The sequence below is a fragment of the Lepidochelys kempii genome, chromosome 11, assembly GCF_965140285.1.
Source record: "Lepidochelys kempii isolate rLepKem1 chromosome 11, rLepKem1.hap1, whole genome shotgun sequence".
Taxonomy (NCBI): domain Eukaryota; kingdom Metazoa; phylum Chordata; order Testudines; family Cheloniidae; genus Lepidochelys; species Lepidochelys kempii.
Window position 1 is genome coordinate 63,024,349 of NC_136390.1, and position 23,293 is coordinate 63,047,641.

Sequence of the window (23,293 nt, forward strand, 5' to 3'; positions counted from 1 at the left end):
CTGGCCCGCCCCGTACTCTCGCGCGATTTAGAGAGGGCACGTGCGGAAGCCATCATGGCGGCTCCCGTAGGCCGGTCCCATGAGGCGTAGCCGGGTCGGTCCAGTGTCCGGTGAGTGGCTGGCGGGGTCGCCCCCGGCGAATCAGCCTGGCTGCTGCCCTGGAATCATGAAGGGCCCCGGGACTGACCGGCTGCCTCCGGCCGCGGCGGGGGCCAGGGGGCTTGTGAGTCCCCACGGTGCGGGTCCCCGTCCCCGGTCGTAGCCAGGGTGGGAGGGGGTCCCCGTGGGCGGTGTCCGTGGGCTCAGGCCAGGAAGCCACGGGGAGTTCACAGGTGTCTCTGCTGGTATGTGACGATCAGGGCCCGTGTATCGTGCAGCTGAGGCGCAGGATCCACCCCGGCCGTGCCATGGTGCTCCGGGCCCTGCGGTTTCTTTTAAGGAAGGTCGCAAGCCCTGTGACCGCGAAGGCCTCCGTTTAGCATTGTGAATGGCACGTGGCTGAAGCAAGGGTGTCTGCCTGTGGCCCACCTTAATTATGCACATTGTAGGGGGAGTGGTCACTTTGGATGGGCTATTACCAGCAGGAGAGTGAGTTTGTGTGTGTGGTTTTTGGGAGGGGGGTGAGGGGGTGAGAGAACCTGGACTTGTGCAGGAAATGGCCCAACTTTATTATCATGCACATTGTGTAAAGAGTTGTCACTTTGGATGGGCTATCACCAGCAGGAGAGTGAATTTGTGTGGGGGGGTGGAGGGTGAGAAAACCTGGATTTGTGCTGGAAATGGCCCACCTGATGATCACTTTAGATAAGCTATTACCAGCAGGACAGTGGGGTGGGAGGAGGTATTTTTTCATATTCTCTGTGTATATATAAAGTCTGCTACAGTTTCCACAGTATGCATCCGATGAAGTGAGCTGTAGCTCACGAAAGCTTATGCTCAAATAAATTGGTTAGTCTCTAAGGTGCCACAAGTACTCCTTTTCTTTTTGCGAATACAGACTAACACGGCTGTTACTCTGATGCCTGAGTCTACAGGCAGCCTGAAACTGCACCTCTGATATGTGTGTGATCCGCTGTCTGGTCAGCGGTTGAAACCTAAAGATGACTGTTTAAAAGACACCGTTGTTATCTCTTTTGCTGCCAAGTGTGTTAACAGAAACATGTAGTTAATGGGGCTGATGGTTGCTGGGATATGAAAGTCGGTGTTGGAGTCTCCCCTTAATCTTAAACAACCCCCCCCACCCCCGTATCTGCAAATGGAAAAGGAAGAAGTGCCACCCCAGAAATGCTCAACTGCTATCTGTATGCCAAAACCTCCGGATTTTCGCCATGCAACTGTAGTTTCTGCACAGTTTTTAGCATGTTGATCATTAAAATTTTGTCAATGGTGTAAAATCAAAACTTAGAAAAGAAAAACAATGCTAATTGCTCTTAATCTTCATATTTAATGATAGCAAATCTTTAATTTATATCTTGCTTGAAGTTGCTGCAGAATTGTTAGTCTTCCACCACAAAGGGCTACAATATGGACTCCTTTTCTGCCCTAAAATACACAGAATTCTGCTTACAATTATATCTTCAATTGTATCTCATTAAAACATGATTGACTTAAGTGGATTGAAAAATAAAAAATTGTCCATCTCCCTTCAGAAATTCTGCAGGTCTGCAAGTAAAATCCCTGAAGATTTCTACTGCTGGTACCAAAATGTGTCTTCTATTTGTAGCATGCTGTTCATGAGAGGAACAGAAGCCTGTCTGGTTTCAGTACATCAGATTGTTCCATGAATTGTGAGCTTTAATTTCTCTTCTTAACATTTGTAGTTATTATGAAAATTATGACATCAGGCCCCGATCATACATTTCTTGAACACCCATGACTCCCCGTTAGTTAACTGGATCCATGACTTCTGTCTGCATCACAAAAATTGATGCAACCTTTGATAGAAGCCCTTGGGTTGTGCAAAGAAAGGTGCAGGAAGCCCTTAATAGCTAAATTTATGGCATTGTCTTTTACTTGGTCTTATTTAGTCTCATAATATAGGTCTTCTATCTGTCTCAGGCATTTCTAGAGGCTCCTATCTCTATGTTGCCTGACTGCTGAATTTGTTGCAAGTGTCAGAATTTTATCACTTGTGGTAAATCGGGAGTGCTGCATGGCTCCGGGAGGCTTGGGGAAAAGGAAATCAGGAAAGTGAAGGTACACGGTACAGACTCTAGACTCAGTCCTGTAAGTGCACCCATGAGGACAGACCTCTGTGCCAGTGTGTGTGGAGACGCATCTACACAGGTAAATTGATTTCAGTGGAAGTTCAGGGCTTAAGTCTACCCAATTTCTCTTCAAATCCTATCCCTTTTCAGTTATACTGTGGAATTGCAACAGTTTTGTGACTGAGACCCTGTGTAATTGCGGAGTCAGGAGCAGAAGACACTCATTAATTAATGACGGATTACAAATGAAAATGAACTATTTCCAGATCTGTTTCAGGTTCTCTGTAAAAGATGTGTTAGTAGATGTGGTATTTTAACCTTTAAACCAAAAGCTTGTTAATGATTTTATAATTTTCAATTGATTTCACAGATAATGCATTTTACCTGGTGTCCAAAGTCCTGTTTCTATGGGCTTGAACCTCATTAAGGCCCTGTCTTCTGAGCTGGCATTTGAAAGCCGTTTATAAAACGGTAGCAAAAATGAACAATAAAGTGGGTTGTTTGATAAGGACAATCAGACATTTGCATGTATGTGGTTCTAAACTGGGTCCCAGCTTTAGAACGGCGATGAGGACATACACATTAGGGATCAGTAGACATAAGAGTGCCATACAAAGTGTGAACCTGAGAAGATTCCTGTTAAATGTTCCTCCTCACCGGCTTGAATCATCTCTCCGATTGCTGTCTCACGGGGTGCCTGTTTATAGTAAAGGAGATGCCACTGTAAAAGAACAGAATGTTGCAAAGTCTCTTTTAGATGAACATATGCAAAGTTCATCTAGTGCCTTGGACCCTCTAGAAGAAGATAGAAGTGTTGTTGAAGAGAATCTGATAGCGAAGAGCGAAAGGAGTCAATCACAGCAGTTCTTTGATGACCTTCAAAAATGCACATCTCCCTGTGATGTATTAGACCTAGTTTCAAAGTCTGCTATTTCTGAGAAGCATTGTAGTAACTGTTTTACTACTATGTGGGCGCTCACCAAAAAGCTGTCCGAAGACCAGAAGCGTTATGAGAAACAACTGATGGTTGAGCATCCTGCATTCATGCAGCTATGTCAGCGTCTGATGCAAGAGTCTAGGAGCATGTGGTGTGATGACTTGGTATACAGTCTGCATGCTGTGGTGAAGCTAGGGATATCCCAGAACACTCGACTGGTTCAGACTTTGCTGAGGGTCTCTCAGGTAAGTATTGGAATCTTTTAAAGATGGGAATAAAATTCCAGTGCCAGTTCTTACAGGTTATAGAGGCTACAGCCTCAGAGGGTCTCCACATGAACGCCTGTGGTTTGAGTTCTGCCCAGGCTTTCTTTTCATTCCTCTGCACACACCACACCATACAAAGGGAGAGGGCTCAAAGAATACTTGTGCTTCAGGCTGTGCCAAAACTTTAGATCAGCTTGAGGCGTAGAAAAACTCTCTTCTCCCTCCACCCTCACTTCCCCCTCTCCTTTCTCCTCACATGATATGGGGCAAGTTTGAGAGTGAGCAGTTGTGAGGAAAGGTATTTTTGATATTTTGATTGGAGGGCGGAGGGCAGAGGCCAGTGTCCTCCTTGACTCCCAGTTGTTTTACCTGCTGGCTCTGGGAGCTTTCTTTGGTCTACCCACTATTAGCTGTATTATGCTCCCCTTGTCTTGGGAATTTTTGCAGGACCTTCCCCACCTGCTGATGGAACCAGGGACTTCCTCTGAGCATCATATGACTATTTCATGCTGTGCTAGTTGAGGGTTTCTCCATTTCTGGACCTGCTGTTGCCCTGGGAGTTTCTTTCTTGACTTTCTTCAGAGCCCCCCACCAACTACTCCCCTCACCCACTGTGTGCAACTTCTTCTCCCTGTTTCTTCCCTTTCCATTCCCTTAAACCAGTCTGTCCTCATCCCTACCGCCACCACCTCCTAACTCTGCACCTAGCCAACCCATCCTACTTTGTAGAGTTGTATGTGTTTTAATAAAGCAGCATGCAACTTTCAGAGGGAGAGAGGGCACTGATCTATTACATGGAGGGGAAGTTTCCCCACCAGCTGTGCCCACAGTTGGACCCCAGATGTTTTTGAACCTGCACATCAAAACTCTGGTAAATGTTTACAAAACACTTTAGAGAGGAAATCTTGAACATGACCAGTACGACATTCTCCAGCTTGTATCATACTATGTATAGTACATTACACAGTTTCTTCCTTTTGTCCTTAATATGATTTTTATTTTTGGCCTGATTTCTCATTTTCTCAGGGTTAATTGGGAGTTATCTCCACAGAAGTCAGTAGAATTATACCAGTATGTAGGTCAAAGTAGAATCAGCTCTAGTGACTTTTTCTTTGTTCTCGGGGAAGGTGGTGGGGGTAAGATAGGTCAATTTTTGCTAGCTTTCTGCCACTTAGTCTTAAGAACTTTCTAACATTGTGAAAATATATCTTTAATAGGAGCGCCTCAATGAATGTGATGACCGATGTCTCTCTGTTGTGTCAACCACCTTGGCAACCATGGAAAAAAGCAGAAATGTGGATGCTCTTCAAGCTGGATTACAGTGAGAACAATTACATTCTTTTTAATGGTTTCCTTACTTACAAGTCTTGTCATGTGACCATTTATTTCTGTTGGAGGAAAATAAATATGGCATGAAAGGATAGTGATCATCTTTACTCTTTTGCCCAAAATACACTTTGATATTTTCTGGCTTACATTTTTAGCATTTTCTTGAGGATTATTTAATGATACATTGCATTAGAACATTTTAGTAATCACTGCAATGTGCTCATATCTAAAATATGGTAGAAATGTCCAAAGCAAGAAGACACTTGAACTTTTAAGTAACTTTACACGGTCTTAGACAATCAGGGACACTCGGTAGTGACCATGGCTGGAATCCTACGTTGACCTCTGTGTGACAGCTCTGTGCAGGGTCCACCTGGAGAAGCTCATTGCGGGATTGGGACCCAAGTAATTACCATCAGATAGTAGTTGAAACAAATAGCTCTCTTTGGCGCCATTGTTGGCATTCTCAGCAGAAAGGGTGAAGATAGGATAAAACACTGGTCCGGGGCACAGGAGACCTGATTTCTGCCACAGGCCTGCTCGGTGACCTTGGGCAAGTCACTCCACCTCTCTATACCTTAGTTTCCCCATTTGTAAAGTGAGGATAAAACTGCCCTCCTTTGTATAGTGCTTTGATATCTATTAGTGAAAAGCCCTATGTTTCAGCTGGGTGTTGTTCTTGATTTCAGTAGGAAATGCTGTTGAGTTGGAATACCATTTTAGCTTGTATTCCACCTGTATTCAAATGTAGGGGTGGGAGAAGCATTACATCTAATCTTGTTTTAGAATAACTTGTTTATGGGTGGTGTTTTTATACGGAGATTGTCGGTCTACAAAGCCTCATCTGCTTACCCCTTCAGGGACCTGGTGTTTCTGAGCTTCTAACAGAACATATTAGTGGATTTATATTGTATGTATCAATTCTATTTCAGCTCAAGCTACAAGAGGATGGGCATGTTGGTTAAATAACAGCATATTCTGTTAGAAGTTCAGGTGCACAGTTCCGGGAGTTTGGGGGAAAGTGGGTTATCCCTCTCCATTTTCCATTTAGAAGACTTTGACTCCATCTTGATTAATCAAACTTCCCTGTTCTCAGGGAAATGTCAATCTCAGTGGATCAATTTCAGAGACTTCCACTGCCATACAGGCACTGAAATTTCCAAAACTATGCTCTGATATTTGATTTAAAAAAATATACTGTTTTAAAGAGAGTTGGGATTTTTTTTGGTTTCTTTAGCCTTTTTGTTTCCTACTGAGCCAAAATGGCAACCACAGATACACCACATCAGAGTCCTTCTCTGTGTGATGCTTTGCCTTCTGCTATATTCAGATCCTGTTCTTCTCCTACAGACTATAGTATCACTTGTTCTCCTTTCCATCTGCTCCATTTTCTGTGTCCTGTACAAGGCTCTCCCGAATTTCACGGGTCACGGGGGGCTTGTCTCCACAGAGAAATTGCACTGGGATAAGTTACATCAGTTTAGTTAAACTGATACCTCTATTTCCCTGCAGTATGTTCACTCTGTTGCTCTTGCATTGGTGTATGTTGCAGCACTGTGTCCACACAGCAGCATTCTGCATCAGTGTAAGCATGGTGCAGTGTGGGTGGGCGGGCGGGCATTCCAGGGTCCTCTGCACTGCTTGGGCAGTGGAGTTTAGAAAGGTTGCCGGACAGATCACGGCACATAGGGAGGAGAAGTCCTACTGATATCTCACGCCAGTGTAGTTACTTCAGTGTCAGGAGATGGCCGCATTGCCATTAAGTCAATTTAACTACGTCAATGTAGAGCTGCACCAGTTTAATTTAAAAAAAAAAAAAAAAAGGCGGGGGGGGGGGTGGAAGAGGCGTGAGGAGCTACACCAGTTTATCTCAGGATTCGTCCATGGGAGACAGATGTGTGCCTGCTTCCACCAAAATAAGCAGAGCTTTACTGATTCAACTTGTGTGTGTAGGCCCAAGCCTCCTTAAACCAATTCCATTTCTTTCCTTATCAGGTTACTGGTGGAGCAGCGAATTCCAAAGATCAGTAACATTTTTATGTTGCAAAGCATGATGAAATGCATTGGAAAAGATGCCCCACTCTCTCTCAAAAGGAAATTTGAGGTAAAAGATTAAAATAATTGGTGGGGCCTTGTATTATTCCTGCATAGCTACTGCTCCTGTGTTGCTATTTATTCGTTGTTTATGGTAGCACCTGTTGTACTCTAGGCAGTTTCCAGACATTGAAAATGAATGGTAACTTCCCTAAGTTGCTCATCCTCCAGGGACATTTAAGCAAGTAAACAGTGGTTTGTGGAAGGGAAAACATTTTTTTAATGACTGTACATGTCAATTAAGTTTGCTGTAGTCTGCCCAACAGAGGGACTTAAATAGGTAGAGGGTGCAAAGGTCAAACCACGCATAGGGATAGAAAGCATGGAGGTGTTTATGTAAGAAATTGATAGCGTAAAAGATAAGATGCTATCTGTGAGCTTCATTGTAACAGGGCTTTCTGTGTAATGAATCATGCTATTGAGAGGCAAGTAACTACATCTGCCCTAGTCCCAATAGAAAGGGATTCTTAAAATGTTTTCTCAATCCAGTGGAAGGAGCTGGGGTTGATATAGTATTTTTAAACATTGTTTTGACTTTTTTTTTCTATTGATAAAATTTTTTCATTGCCCTTTATGTATGTCTTTGAGAATGTACTGGGTGAAACTATATTTTAAGAGCTGGGGAAACTGAAATTAGTGGGCCTGATTTTTGCTGTTGGTTGCGTCAGTGTAACTCTAACCATGCGAATGTAGTCACTCCTGATTTACTGTGGCTTAAGTGACATCAGAAGTGGGCCCACTAACTTTAGCTTCACCAGTTTTTTAAATCTTGTTTAAATTAGTGTACATCTGCCAAAGGTGTATCACAAAGGGCAATAGAAAATAGTGAGTAATTTACTAAGGATTTAGAATAACTTAGTCTTTGCCATGTGCAAAAGCTCTATCATCCTGACTGTACAATATTGGTAAATATGCCATCCATGCTAAGTAGCAATCCACCGTTCTTTCAAGCATGGGTAGGAAAACTATATACATAGTAACCAGAAATAAGTATTATAAGGCCATCTTGTATTGATTTTATTCAAGAAAGAAACAGGAGCGCCAGAGAACTTTTTAAGGACAGCTCACACTAAACATTAGATTAGCTGTAGTTGTTTTTGTAAGAAAAGTGATTGGAAGGAGTTATTTTAAGCTCCTGCCACTGCTTCCAACCTTTCCTTCAGTGCAAATCTGGTGACGTTACTGGATTGGCGTAGTTTTGATCTTCCTGACTCACTTCATCCTTCGACAGATAATTTGGACTGCCAATGCCAAGAATGAAGAGTCTAATCAAATTGAATTCATTTTTAGAGTAGAGTTTTGAAAGAGCTGGACCACTTGACTCCTCTGAACGCTCAACACATGTTTAGTGCTCTGGCTGCGATGAATCACTGCTCCATGCTAATCCTGGATGCCTGCAGTAACAAAATCATTGGTGAGTTAAAGTGAATTTTTAAACTTCCCCTCTCCTTTACTCTGACTCTTCCTAATGAAAATGTCTTATTCCAATTTCCTTTTAAGCCCAGAAAACATGATTGTTTTGTAGTCTAACAATGCAGATCCATTAGACAAAGTACATTACAAAATATTTTGGAGGACTGATGGATGATCAAAGAAAGTAGTTCTTATGGTCTCTGCCCTCATTTATACCATGAAATGTCCTCTCTGTGGATTATAATGGCATTCTTCATATCTCTGAAGTTAAAATTCTGTTAGCATTTTCCCTATTTATAGAATTTGGGGAAAAGAAAACTAAAGGCCAGCAAGAAAAATTAGTGATTTCAGATGTGCTTTTAAAACTGTTTGTTTCTGAACTGAAAATTTGCATCTCCTAGTATGAATTGACAACTGTTTAGGGAGTAAGCAAAAGGGAACATGTTCACTGATTAAGTGGATTTCATTATTAGTTCTACTTAATAAATGATGGCCCAATTGAGCCCAAAGGAACTTAAAATGAAGGTTAATACTCTGACCTTTACTCAGACCCTTGCAATAAGTATTGTAGACATAATTGATCAATAAGTATTGATATATACTCTTGAATCCAAAACTATGGTAAAAGAACATTAATGTTGCAAAGTCAAGCCCTCAAAAGGTAGGAAATGTCAAAATTCAGGTTGCCTGTGCAACCTTAATTTGGTCTCCTTATGCATACACCTTATGATACAATCTTTAATTATATGGCAATAAACTATTTTCTCCCACAGGACCCCTGCTTCATTAATGTGCAGGATGGATGGTATTCATAGTATGAAGCTATTGAATACTTTGTTGTATCCTCATTGTTTAGTGTACAGCCATAGGTCTTATTTACTGCAGGTGATTCAAATCCTGCTCTGAAGACAGCATTATTTATTTCCCAATTTGCTTTTCTGTGGCATTTATCACTATAATATCTGAGTGCTTCACAAACATGGATTTATTTTCATAACACCAAAGAGTGAGGTGGTGGTATCTGCATTTTAAATATGCAAAAAGAAAAGGAGTACTTTTGGCACCTTAGAGACTAACCAATCTATTTGAGCATAAGCTTTCGTGAGCTACAGCTCACTTCATCGGATGCATACTGTGGAAAGTACAGAAGATCTTTTTATACACACAAACCATGAAAAAATGGGTTTACCACTACAAAAGGTTTTCTCTCCCCCCACCCCACTCTCCTGCTGGTAATAGCTTATCTAAAGTGATCACTCTCCTTACAATGTGTAAGTAAATATGCAGAACTGAAGCACACAGATATTAAGGTCAGAAGTGTCCACTGATTGAGTGCCTAATCTGAAATGCACTGGATCTGATTTTTTCAGAGCACTCAGCATTATTTGGCACTTTATGTGTTTTGAAGCACAGCTCCTCTTGATTTAACTTGCAGCTGTGAGCGCTCAGCAGTTCTGCAGATCAGATTCGAGGGTCTCAGCTTGGGCACCCAGAAAATGAGGAACACATTGGGTTAAGTGATTTGCCCAGCATTGCATAGGATTGAAGGATAGAAGACAAGGCTAGGCCAGGATAGAATTCAGGATGACATTCAAGTAGCCGAGACCATCCTTCCTATTTCTGCAGTCATCTGTCTTGTTCGATATACACCTTCCAACTACTGCAACAAATGAAGCAGGGGGTCCTAGACAATAGCCTCCTTTATTACGCAACCCTGATGATCCACCTGATCATGTCCATCCTGTGCACTGAATGAGGCACAGGTCTTGTGGAAAAAATAGAATGTGATCATGAAATTACAGACTGTCTCATAATGCATATGCACTAGGGGAACTGAATTAAGGTTACACAGGAAGCCTTCATTCTTGCATTTCCTAACTTTTGAGCGTTCAACTTTGCAATTTTGCTACTTTTCTTTTAATACAAATTGTTTTGCGGTTTGTGTGTGTGCGTGCATCCACACGTATAATTTCCTAGGGTTTTAAAAGAAAACTGAAAAAAACAAATTCCATCCGCTGGTATCATGCTGACACCCACATAAAGGTCATCAGCAGGACTGGAACCTTTAGACAAGTGGTTTTCAACCTGTGGTCTGTGCACCTCTGGGGGTCCACAGATGATGTCTATGATTTCCAAAGGAGTCTGCACCTCCATTCAAAAAAATTTTAGAGGTCCACAAATGAAAAAAGATTGAAAACCACTGCTTTAGATCCAGTTCATATAACTCTGCCCCTACATCTAAGGGAGTAACTTATTGCAATAATAGTTGGTGATTCTCAATATGGACCAGCACTAGAGGAGGATGAAACACGTTTCTGTCTGCAAATAGCTATGAAACCCATAGGCAGAGGAATGGTAAGACTCAGGATGTTTGGGTTCCATTCCAGGCTTTGGAGGGGAGTGTTCTCTGGTGGGCATAGACTTTTCTGCCCATTCCTCTCAAGCTTTGTCCCTTCTGCCCTGTCTCAGCTATGTCTCTTCCCCCACCCTCAGCTCCTTGTCCCAGTCTTGTTCTCCTTGCCAAACCAGTCTATCTCCACTCCTCAGGGTTCTCATCCTAGTTCCAGTCTCTTGCCCAATTAGTCCCAACATCCCCCTGTGTGCTCCTAGTCAGAGACCCAGTCTATATCCCCAAACTTTTCATCTCGGTCTCCTTTGCCCAGCCAGTCACAGTCTCTTCCATGGCTCCCCATCTGATTTTTCACATCACCCCCCCACTGGCTGCTGGTCCCAGTCATATCCCACAACGCGCCGCTCACAGTCACTGTTCTTTTTGTTGTTGTTCTGTTACAGAGAGTATCCATGGTACTCCATTTTGGCAGTTAATCCATGTTCTGAGGTCATGCAGCATCCTCCGGTACCGCAATGTAGTTTTGTATTCAGCAATAGCAAACTACGTGACTTCAGCCATCTACATGTGGGACACTAAACAGGTGAGGTAGTGACCACAAGCTCTATAGTGACACCACACGAACTGCCAGTACAAAGCTGTGCCCAGGTGCACACAAACACTGTTTATGGAGCTGCTAGTTACGACTCAGTACTTCGGTTTGCATTCTGAAATGGTCTTAAAATGGGGCATAAGTTCCAGTTTGGCTCTACACGTAGAGCAACTACACAATGTTAGAAAATTCAAAGGGCATAAAAAACAATGCAGTTTTTCTCTGGTTTCTTTTCATGAAAGTTTAATAGGAATAACTTGGTAGAAATTGGTCCGTGGCTGAAAAATTTGTCAGTTTCAAACTTCTCTTTCTTGATGTATATCTTTGAAACAACAGGGTGTATTTATGCAGATTGATTGAGGGGAAATCTTCAGTAAAACTGGTACATTGGCTGTCGTTTAATTTGTATAAGCGTAGCACCGACAAGTCCTCATCATGGACCTGAACCCTGTGCTCGGCGCTAGAACCAAAAGGCAGACCCTGCCCCACAGAGCTTCAGTCTAAGTGTAAGAGAAGAAACAACAGGGATACAGACATACAGATGGTGGATTAGAGGGAAACAATGAGACAATATTGGCTTAAATATTTTAATAAGTGTTTGGAAGTTTAACAGTCCATTGTTCTCCTATTTATTGCAGTATAGTAATAAAGAATACAGTTAGTCATGCTCATAATATATTAATTTTCAAAAGTTTATTTTCATTTTTAAAAACCTCTCTGATGCTATGACACCAGACAATTAAGTAAATTTCCATATTGAGGTCTGTACTCTAGTTTTAATTTGTTGGTTTTTAGCCTTAAAAATGTTTTTCTTCATATACTTTTTTTTGCGCGTTTTAGATTGTCCTGTTTTTGTCTGCCTTTGAGGGACTTCGTTTTCGACCTGTTGAGCTGATGGATATTTTGGCTGAGAAGGTGACAAGTCATCCTGAATCCCTGAATCTGAAGGATATTCTAAGTATTCTCCGGGTGTATTCACTTCTCAACCACGTTCCCAAATGCCAAAATCAGGAGTAGGTTCTGGCTTAGAAAGCTTTGTATTAAATTACATATTTGTTATGTGGGTGTCTGAAGAGGCACCCTAAAGAGTACCTGCTACTGATCTTGGATTCCAGTTGTGAAATACTTCTCACTTTGTCTGTTTTACTAAATCTGTGAGATAAACTTGCTTTACCTGTCACTAGTATAAAAAATATATACATTTTTTCTAAACAGTAAAGCAATGTAATAGAGAATGCACAAGATGTAATAGAGAGTGGGTGCCCATCACTTAAGTTATAGCCTGATAAAAGTGGTGAACAGGTTGTAGCTAGTGGTAAGCTTAGGTGCTGGACTTGGGTTCTGGTTATCCAAATAAATTGGAATATCTGTCTGGGGTTTTATTTCAAAAGTATTGATTTATATTTTATAGAGATTTTTAGGAAAGTCTGAGTTTATTTATAAACTGGTACGTAAAGATATCTTTTTTTTTTTTTTTCTTTTGAAGGTTCCTGGAGTCTCTCAACAGTGCCTTGAATAAGTACCTCACCAGGATTTCTAATGTGGATCTGCTGAAGGCAGTGTATTCATTTTGCGTTTTAAAGTATCTGCCCCAGCCTGCACTTAGTCAGCTCCTGCAAGGGGACAACCTCAATGAGTTACTAAAATCAGGTCAGGCATTAATGTATTCATGTGTGTTATGCCATTGAATTCAGACTAGTGTGTAGAGAACAGTAGTAGTAGCTTCAACACAATCACTCTTTAGGGTGTGGTTGCATTGAAGCTCACAAGCTAAGTGGGGCAGACTGGTTAATATAAAAAATGGAGTTCAGCAAGTTGTTGTTACTTGTTAGTGATTCAGGTGACCCTGTCCTCAGACTCAGCACTGAACCAGTGCCCTCATCGTGGCGATGTGTTGTGCTGTTGGAGGTACCATTTTCAGATAAGACACTTCAGTAATGAGGAAAGTGTTTCCTAGGTAACTGTGTATGTGAAAGACAGTAAATCCAAGATTTGTTGTAGAAAGTCAAATGTGAACAAATTGTGGATTCTTATGTCTGTGATGCACATTCAAGATTTTCCAAGAACCTTTTAAAAAAATAACCAAAGTGATGTATGTTTTTCAGCTAAATCAAAGTTTAGCTCAAAATACAACTTGTGGTTAGAAGTTGCTTGACTGTTTTGCTTTAGGATGAAGGACCCTGACTGAAATGGTTCAAGGTAGTTGTTCAGCTTTGTGTTATAATGCTCTACAGCTAATCGCTTAGTTTGGCACTGAGTCAGGGTGTAAGTGTATACGTTGCTTGAAGTTCTGTAAGCCCCTACGCTTCAACAAAACAGCCTGTCTACTTGGAACCTGAATAGTTCAGTGCAGCTGAGTGAATAATTGACCCTTCCATTCACTGGCTGAATCAAAGGGGGGAGAAAATCAGTTTATTTTGAACTGAAATTGATTTTTATTTATTTAGGCTTTTCCCACTGAAATGAAAAAGTTCCATTCTGGTCAAATGAAATGTTTCCATATTGTTTTGAAAAAATATTTTTCACAATTTTTTCCCTCATTTTTTTTGTCTGAAACTATTTGCTGAATTTGACCCAAATTTGCAAATAGTTTTCCCCACCTCAAAACCTGCATTTTATCATAGAATTTACTTTTCAGCTGAAAAATTTTGCCCAGCTCTTGTTACGAATTACACCTGGTAGGACACGCACAGTTCGAATCTAGGCTGAGGCACAGAAATAAAGTCCACAACTGCAGAGTTCCCAAAAGACACTAAGTTTATTACGCTCGAGCGTGGTGCCCCCCTGCTAGCCAGGAGGGGACCCTGAATGCAGATTATACAAAGGTTATATACCTTTTAGCAAAGCATGTTGCCCTCATGCATCGGAAACCTTAGCCAATAAACAAACCCTTGTCTTATCTACCACCTATCCCTGCTTGGTGCATTCCTCGTGCTATACCAGTATGTTAATTACACAGCATGGTCCTAAAGCCATGCATCAGTAACTTTTATTATCAGAATGGGAGGCCTCACATCAAGGCCAAGAGACAGGGAGTTAGAGACTGACAAAAACCAGATACTGGGAGTCAAGGCAGGCTGGAGACAAGGAGGAGGATTTTCACAGGGATTCAGTATCTAAGGATCGCTCCTCCTGGTGTATGATGTGCTGGCATTTAAACAATGGTGGGCCCCAAACCAAAGTGGAGTCACATGTGCTAACTTTTCCTTAACACTCTACAGTTTGGTACTGTTAAAGCATGTTCTCAAAATGACATCCAAAATGTGACTTAACTTCTTATGTTTTATCAATATCCATTAAAGTATTGGGGTATTTTGTTTTTGTTTGTTAAAAACAGCTTCCATGTGTACATCAATGTATTTCACTTATTAGTAACCCAGCTGTAATAGGGTAACGTGTGTAGCTGTACACAATAGGGGGTGGGGGGGAAGTGGTTAAGTGAATAGATTTCAGACTTTCAAGAGTGGATGGTCCAGTGGTTAGGGTGGTAACCTAGGACCTGGGAGCCAGGGTTCAACTCCCTGCTCTGTCACAGACTTCCTCAGTGACCTTGGATAAGTCTCTTAGCCTCTCTGTGCCTCAGTTCTCCATCTGTATAGTAGCATTGCTTTACCTCACCAGGAAGCTGATTCTACAGTAATGTGTGTCTTGTAAATTGCTTATAGAGCTATATAGAACAAGAAGGTTTTAACAATGCCTTGATGGCATCTTTTCAAGAAACAATTAGTTTTGTTATGCCTAATTTGGAATGAATCTACTGCTCAGCAAAGCTGAAATCTGTTCTTACTGCAAGGTAGCCAGTGAAACTGTGGATTTGTTGAGATAAAACGATACAATATAAATATAACGAGTCCACTATAATGCTACCTTTCTATCCTTTTTTCAGATGGCCTTAATAAGGAGCAGAATGAAATGATGCTGCACTGTGTGAACATGTGTCTGGAACTTGATAGTCCTCCTTCATTCACTAAGCCAGCAACTGTGTTTATAAAGAAACCCTCATCACCTTTGGTTTCTGATCTCCCTGAGGTACAGGAGGCTCTCCTGAAACTTCTGGGAGATGAGCATATGGTTCAGCAAAACATCCAACTGCCACATGGTTACAACATTGGTATGGGACCAATTCATTGTCATGTGCCTTTGAATATTGATTTATAGTGGTAAAGAAATGGACTGGCAACTATTGCATATAATATAAGGGGTGTAAAATATAAATTTCTGGTGAGAAGGTCTATTTGACAACTATGCCTTTATGGTTGTATTTTCTATGACATTCACGTTAAAATAGTTGGACAGTTGACTAAAATATTGTTACTGCTCTGGTTTGTAAAATTGCGGTGGGCTTTTTGTGGTTAAAATCTGGCTTTTGATGCAACTAATCCTACATAAACCCAATAGGCAATAACTATATTAAACAACACTGACCTTTCAATGCTAACATATTTTTTTAATCTTTGGATTAAAGAAACAATATAAAATGGCAAAATATGAAACTTCAATGTGATTGTTTTAGCTGTGGAACAGTTTTCCTTTTTCTTTGATTTAAAGAACAGGATATGAGCTTCATTGAGAAACCATTTATAAATTTAGTAAAGTTCCATGGTGTATGGTTTCTTTTGTATGCAGGGTTTATACTTCTATGATTATATCATTTGCAAGGTACTCTCATTACCTGATTCACTTATTATATTTCTGGTATTTTTATTCCTAAATTTATCAATCCTAGTGATAAAAGACAAGGGACTATGTATGGATCTATGAAACCTCAGACAGCAATTTTTTTCTTTAAATCCTGAATTGATACGCCTATTCATACTGTATCTATGATTTGTGATAACAAGTACCTTTTCTGACTGTGTCAAAGCGCCAGCTGAATCTATTCGTTGCTCTCGAAGGAACAGCAATATATTGTGCAAACTGTCACACAAATGCAATAATTATAGCTGTTTCTTTTCTATTGACTCCATAAAATATATTGGAATGGTCAAAGCCTCTTGTGGCATTTAATATTCTACTGCTTTGCTTTCAGATTTTGAAATCAAAATGGATGCAGACAGAAAAAAAGTGCTTCCAGTAACTGAAGTAGATGATCCTGCTGATGTTCCAAATGTTCAACGGTACCTTTATTTGGTTACAAGTTTTCTTTACCAGGCCCTTTTTATGTGAGGCTCCTCCTGTGCCTCTCTGGCTCATTGATCTGCAAAGCAAGTAATTCATTTTCTCTATGCTCTCACAAGAGTATAAGAATTGCCACACTGGATCAGACCTGGGCCTCATCCAGTATCCTGCCTCCAACTGGGGCCAGCACTGGATGTTTCAGAGGCAGGTGCAAGAAACTCCACAGTGGGTAGCTGTGGGATAATCTGCCCTCATAAAGGTCTCCTAGGTTATAAGGCCAGAAAGGGGGGGATCACTTTGATCATGTAGTCTGACATCCTGCCTAACACAGGTCATAGAACTTCCCTGAATTAACTCCTGTTTGAACTAGAGCATGTCTCTTAGAAAAACATCCAGTCTTGATTTAAAAATTGCCAGTGATGGAGAATCCACCACGACTCTTGATAAATTGTTCCAATGGTTAATTACCCTCACTGTTAAAACATTACACATTATTTCCAGTCTGAATTTGTCTAGCTTCAACTTCCAGCCATTGGATCTTGTTATACCTTCGTCCACTAGATTGAAGAGTCCCCTCCTCCTCCCCCCCCCCCCCCCCCGCAATTATCAAATTTCTGTTCCCCATATGTAGGTACTTATAGCCTGTGATCAAGTCACCCCTTAACCCTCTCTATGTTAAACTGAACAGATTGAAGTATTTTAATCTGTCGCTATAAGATGTGTTTTCCAATCCTTAATCATTCCCATGTCTCTGAACCCTCTCCAATTTATCAACATCATTTTTAAATTGTGGACACTGAAACAGGGCCTCCTCCCCTAATAATTAGAGTTTGGTATAAATCCTGAAACATGAGATTTTGATTCCCTTCCAAAAAAACTTTTGCATTAACTACAACTGAATATTCTTGTTATCTATATAAATGTTGAATCCCTCTGTGACACTTACTAAAGTTGACTTCAACAGGATCCTGTGGCAATGAGTTCCAGTCTAATTATGCGTTGAGTGAAAAACTATATCTCTATTCCGTGTTAGAATGGAGAGACCAATTCAACTGTATGCTAAGGAATGTTCTCTTTTTTTAGTAAATGAGATATGTCTAAATCCAGTGACCCAATTTTTGGACCATGTTACAAACTAGGAAACCTAAATTGTGACTTTGAGACCACAATACTGCAGATTTTGTATCTTTAACAATAACGTATCCCTTGTTGACCAAATTCAGCAAAAGGCCTGTGCACCACTGAAGTCAGATTCTGAGGGTTTAGGTGGGATCTAAGTGATGCATGGCCTTGCGCAGATGAATTGCTATCTGTCTGTCGGGGGAAAAAAGGAACTGGTTACTCTGTACCAATACTGCTTGTCAGGCTACCAAATCACTGGACTTTTCTGAACCTTCCAAGCAGGTTAGGGATTTGCACAATAGATAATGGAAGAAAGAAGGAAATAAATGTTACATGCGTAAGAACATAGGAACAGCCATACAGGGTCAGACCAATGGTCTATCTATCCCAGTATCCTGTCTTCCAACAGTAGCCAATGCCAGATGCTTCATAGGCAATGAACAGAACGGGGCAATTATCGAGTGATCCATCCCTGTCCTCCAGAATCTGGCAGTCAAAAGTTTCGGGACACCCAGAGCATGGGATTGCATCTCTGATGCAATCCCATATTTTGGATGCTTCTGTTTCACATAATGCACCATTCTGAACTTCTCCAGCCTTAGTTGCAGAATGATTTGAGGCCTAAGAATTCAATCTTTGACATACATACTGTATGGGCAGACCTCGGCACCTAGCTAAAACACATTGCAGGAGAGAGGGGTTTAAGTTGCTTAAGTCCGGAGAAGCAAAAGAATGATTAAATTAGGAGTGGACAAAAATATTAGCAATAAACTAACACAGCAGTGCTATTCCTTAATATTAAAGGCATTCTCTGAACGGTTAACTGTGAAGAATACTTAAATTGCACCAACATAATGCTGTTTGCCAGCTCCCTAAGAAATTATTACTGTTTTTGGCTTTAGAGTGGCTGTTCTCTGTGCTCCTCCATCTGCTTTCTGTTTTGGCACAAGACACCCCCGAGGCAAGCTGGCAATGAAGATGAGGCATCTGAAAGCACTGGGCTATCATGTGATACTGGTAAGAAGTCTAAATGCAAATCTTACCAGTATGATGACATATATGATGTGTATGATAGGTGAAGAACAGAGTACTGGGAGTGGTAAGCTTAACCTAAATTGACACTGCTGGAAAAACTCCTTGATCAGTGATGGTATGCTGTGGTGTTGGGCAAAGGAACTCCACTATGGTAAACTATGTCCAGGTGGAGTTTGATCCTTTTTTGTCACGAACTACACCAGGGGTCGGCAACCTTTCAGAAGTGGTGTGCCGAGTCTTCATTTATTCACTCTAATTTAAGGTTTTGCCTGCCAGTAATACATTTTAACATTTTTAGAAGGTCTCTTTCTATGTCTATAATATATAACTAAACTATTGTTGTATGTAAAGTAAATAAGGCTTTTAAAATGTTTAAGAAGCTTCATTTAAAATTAAATTAAAATGCAGAGCCCCCCCGGACCAGTGGCCAGGACCCAGGCAGTGTGAATGCCACTGAAAATCAGCTCATGTGCCATAGGTTGCCTACCCCTGAACTACACCATAATTCGCCAAAAGCTAAAACTGAGTTGCTGAATTCCAGTACCTAAGAACCTTGCATGAATTTGATCAGATATTGACTCATTCACCTGTTTTCATGTGGAATTGCAGATCTGAACTGATCACTTTCTGGAATGCAGGGATTCTCTACATCTGTTTCCTTTCATTAAGTGCGTTGGTTCACAAGAGAATGTGAGTTTGTTATTTAGCAGCGGAACTAATGCACCCTTTCCCTTCTTCTCCTGTCCACTAAGGTCCACTACCAGGAGTTTAAAAAACTGAAGAAAGAAGAAGCAATTGAGTGTTTGAAGGGAGAAATCTATTCAGCAAATGCTTTTCCTTTTTCCGATGTGAATTTGCAGGATAATATTTAAAACGGACTGAGAACTTCGGATCTCCTGCTTTTTTCCCATCACAGCCATTCACAAGAAGATGGAAGCAGTTTCATATATTCCTGAAAAATGCCTCAAGACATTATACCCTGTAGAAAGTTTGTAAATTCAACTATATCTACTGAAGGAGTTTTTTAGCAGTAGAAGCAGTTACTTTCAAACCTGTGTTCTGGAATGCTATAGCTAAGGCTCCTTAAACAATGATTGACTTCATTTAAAAACAAACAAAAAAAAAAACCTCCTGCATTTAATGTTGAAACTATCTCAAATTTATCTTTTTTTTTAAACTACATCTAGGCTACTCCAGTGGGCCAAACTGTTCATTTGTTCTTGAACTGGGGGAGTGTGACCGTCTTTCAGAGCAGTTGGGACCATGACTGCTCTCACTGTAGTGAGAATGGGATAACGAGTCAATCTGTCTTTAGCTTTCAGTAAGAACTCCAGCCAGAAAAGCAGTAAATCATTAGATATTGACTGGAGTGGAAATCAAAACTCCCAAATCTCTTGATAAGTTTGTAACTCAGAAAATAACTTTCTAGTCTCGTTTTCAGAAGTCTGGGACAGCAAATGATTCTTTATTCTCCATGCTTTTTCTTCAGTCTGAAGCCTTTCCGCCTGTTATAAAGCACTCTGAGAGTCATAGCTATAAGATCCTGTCCCTCGTATAAATTGCCTTGTGATATCTTCTTGTATTTCAGTATTAGCTCTTCCAAGACTACTTACAGCTATTGCACAGTGCTTACGGAGGAGCACTGCGGAAAGGGATCTGGGGCTCAGAGTGGACCACAAGCTAGATGAGTCAACAGTGTAACGCTGTTGCAAAAAAAAGCAAATATCCTTCTGGGATGTATTAGCAGGAGTGTTGTAAGCAAGACACGAGAAGTAATTCTTCCACTCAACTCTGCACTGATTAGGCCTCAGCTGGAGTATTGTGTCCAGTTCTGGGCACCACATTTCACGAAGGATGTGGACAAATTGGAGAGTCGAGAGAAGAGCAACAAAAATGATTTAAAGGTCTAGAAAACGTGACCTATGAGGGAAGATTGAAAAAATTGGGTTTAGTCTGGAAAAGAGAAGACTGAGAGGGGACATAACGGTTTTCAAATATGTAAAAGGTTGTTGCAAGGAGGAGGAAGAAAAATTTGTTTTTCTTAACCTCTGAGAATAGGACAAGAGGCAATGGACTTAAATTGCGGCAAGGGAGGTTTAGGTTGGACATTAGGAAAAACTTTCCAACTGTCAGGGCAGTTTAAGCACTGGAATAAATTGCTTAGGGATGTTGTGAAATCTCCATCTTTGGAGATTTTTAAGAGCAGGTTAGACAGACACCTGTCAGGATGGTCTAGAGAATATATAGTCCTGCTGCGAGTGCAGGGGACTGGACTGGATGACTTCTCAAGGTCCCTTCCAGTTCTATGATTCTATGATGCAACACAACATCCACTGGCCCACTACGTAGTAGAGGATAAATCAGAATAATGGTGGTATTGCCTACTGATATAAATGTGAAGTTTAAAGAATGCTCTAATTTGAAGGAGTGGAAGAGGCAGACCTAGCTCTTCCATCCTGTTCTTGAAAATACTCATTAGTACTTGCTTTCAAGAGTCAGTCAATGAAACACTTGCATTTTTTGTCAAGTTATTTTTTTGTTTTAGTGAAGTGCAATTTTGAATAGGGGTATTTTGAACATTTACTTAGTAACAGCACTGAAACTTGTGGTCTTCATAGAATATCAGGGTTGGAAGGGACCTCAGGAGGTCATCTCGTCCAACCCCTTGCTCAAAGCAGGACCAATACCCAGTTTTTGCCCCAGATCCTGAAATGCCCCCTCAAGGATTGAACTCATAACCCTGGGTTTAGCAGGCCAATGCTCAAACCACTGAGCTATCCCCCCGCCCCTTACAAATCTGTTACCCATTTTTGCATTATGGTCAGTCCTGTGATAATGATATTGTTCAACCAGAACAAGTAAATATATGTTAGAGCCTTTGGCAGTAACCTTATTCAACCAAATGGCGGTGCTCTTGCTTCGCATCATGGTGAGCTGTGAACTGCACACTTCTTTGTCTCTGTATCTGTCTCTGTATTTGGCTGAAGCTTTGCAGTGATGTGGTAAAAGAATTAAGGTGAAAAGAAGAAATGAGGCATTATTTTAATTTGCTGCCGTACCCTTCCCGGAGTAGGTCAGCTGAATATGATATATGTTTGTGGAGAGAACTTGCTAGTAAAGATATGTACAGAGTTATGACTGGTAACATACCACAAGAAGAGCTGTCTTTGCTGGTTTTCAGACTGGCTGAAACCCTGAAGCATGGAAATTCTGCCAGAAAGCCTGAACTTGTGAGATTTAAAACTGGGTTTTCAGACCAAAGCGATTTGCTTGTTGATGGGATTTCCCTTTTTCTGGATCAGATGCACCAAGAAATACTGATTATCTGAATGAACCTTTCCTTTTCTTCTAGCCAAGATGGCATGCAAGCGATTTTCTTTTCTGTCAACACTACGTTAAAGGTGTAGAGTACTCATGACCACTGCACTGAATGAGTGACCACTGGAAAAAACCGTAGTGGGTGGAACCAATGACCCACCTCATTACACTAGTTATAATGTAATAGGCCCGAATAGAAGGCATATTTCATGCCATATGCAACGTGATAGTACCTTGCTCCTGCTGTATCACTAACTGTTTGTATTATTCTTGCATCTTATAAATACAGTGCTATAAACACTCAGCTATAGAATAGTTATGAAAGATATTTGTTCCCACTGAGGACTTCGGTCTTTCTTCAGATTTTCTGAGTCTTTTACCCTATTCTTTCCCTCCTACTGTGGATTCTGCTTGTTAGCAACCTCTCAGATCCCAGCAAAAAGTTGCTATTATCTAAAGGTTGCCAGTAAGCAGAAAGTTAGCCCATAGGGGTGCAGCTAGGGAATGAAGCACTGGGACATGCGTGGTACCTTTCCCTGCCTGCCCGCAAACCTGCCTCCAGCTGGGAGGGGCAGCTACATGCAGAGTAGCAGGGGGGATGCAGCCCAGATGCTGGGGCTTTCCTTGGGGGTTGTGGGGCTGCACAGTACAGGAGCCTGGGCTTGGCACGTCCCACTTCTTCCTCCCCTGGCTGCAGCCCCGCAAACCTCCCTGCTGCTGCCCTGCCTGCAACCTCCCCTCCCAGCCACAGGTAGGGCTGCAGACAGGAGGCACATCAAAAACTTGTCAATTAGCAGTATGCCTGTTGCCAATATCCAAATCCTATTAACATTAAAGTCAGTGGGGTGGGATTAGAAAATGTTGCTACCCACAGGAAGTTGATAATATCAGGATTCCTATTAAGTGGCACCCACTGTGTTTGCCTCCTAGCATTTCCCTCTAGCTTGAGTGTGAATATCATTCATTGTACAGTTGCGACCATGGCATGGCATCTAAAATGCCACAAGATTTTCAGGTGTCAATCATCGAAGGCCAAATTCCATTTTTAGGCATGATTCCTGGGCCAGAGTATATATTTCGGATAACATGCTCCCACTGATGTCAATGGAAAATTTTTACATAGATCAAGTATAGAATTTGACAGTAACTCAACTTATTAGTTACTATTCTTTATTAAGTACTTTGTTTTTCCATTCAGTATTGCTCATGGGGAAAGCATATGGCACCCTCATGGGACCACCACCCACTTTTCCTTTTCACTTTCATTTCTCTTTCTGTCCCTCTTCCTTTTCATTCTCTCCTCCTTTCTTCCCTCTGCATTTCTTTCCTCACCGCAATTCCTAATTTCTCCGTATCCTTGGTTTTTCTCCCACCCATTCCATCTATTAAATGATCAGCAATAAAGAAAGTTAATGTTGACCCTAAAGGGTTTGTTTTAGTTCTCACTCGAGTGAGATTAATAGGGGACAGAGGAGTTCATGCCTCTCTGAGCCATTGTTTCAGGCTGGCTGC

The 23,293-nt window shown here is 41.2% G+C and overlaps 1 protein-coding gene across 4 annotated transcripts; it reads left to right on the top strand.

Moving 5' to 3' along the window:
• The first annotated feature begins 28 nt into the window (after positions 1-28).
• Positions 29-23,200, top strand: FASTKD2 (FAST kinase domains 2). Of its 4 annotated transcripts, none has more exons than XM_073306590.1 (13): positions 29-110; positions 1,650-1,787; positions 2,578-3,389; positions 4,628-4,731; positions 6,735-6,843; positions 8,124-8,247; positions 11,040-11,179; positions 12,029-12,201; positions 12,675-12,838; positions 15,075-15,299; positions 16,218-16,305; positions 18,331-18,445; positions 19,216-23,200. In XM_073306590.1, the coding sequence occupies exons 3-13, from the start codon at positions 2,688-2,690 to the stop codon at positions 19,333-19,335; spliced, it is 2,064 nt and encodes a 687-aa protein (XP_073162691.1). In that variant the 5' UTR covers positions 29-110; positions 1,650-1,787; positions 2,578-2,687; the 3' UTR covers positions 19,336-23,200. The 4 variants fall into 4 exon arrangements, with proteins under 4 accessions (XP_073162691.1, XP_073162690.1, XP_073162692.1 ...); XM_073306591.1 differs by lacking the exon at positions 29-110 and adding an exon at positions 127-223; XM_073306593.2 differs by lacking the exon at positions 29-110 and adding an exon at positions 133-223 and having other exon boundaries at positions 1,724-1,787.
• Positions 23,201-23,293: the final 93 nt, after the last annotated feature.

Coding starts and splice junctions, on each gene's coding strand:
- FASTKD2 (XM_073306590.1), top strand. CDS start 2,688: ATGAACAATAAAGTGGGTTGTTTGATAAGGACAATCAGACATTTGCAT. Junction 16,306..18,330: donor GATGTTCCAAATGTTCAACG/GTACCTTTATTT, acceptor TTTTGGCTTTAG/AGTGGCTGTTCTCTGTGCTC. Junction 18,446..19,215: donor TGGGCTATCATGTGATACTG/GTAAGAAGTCTA, acceptor CTGTCCACTAAG/GTCCACTACCAGGAGTTTAA.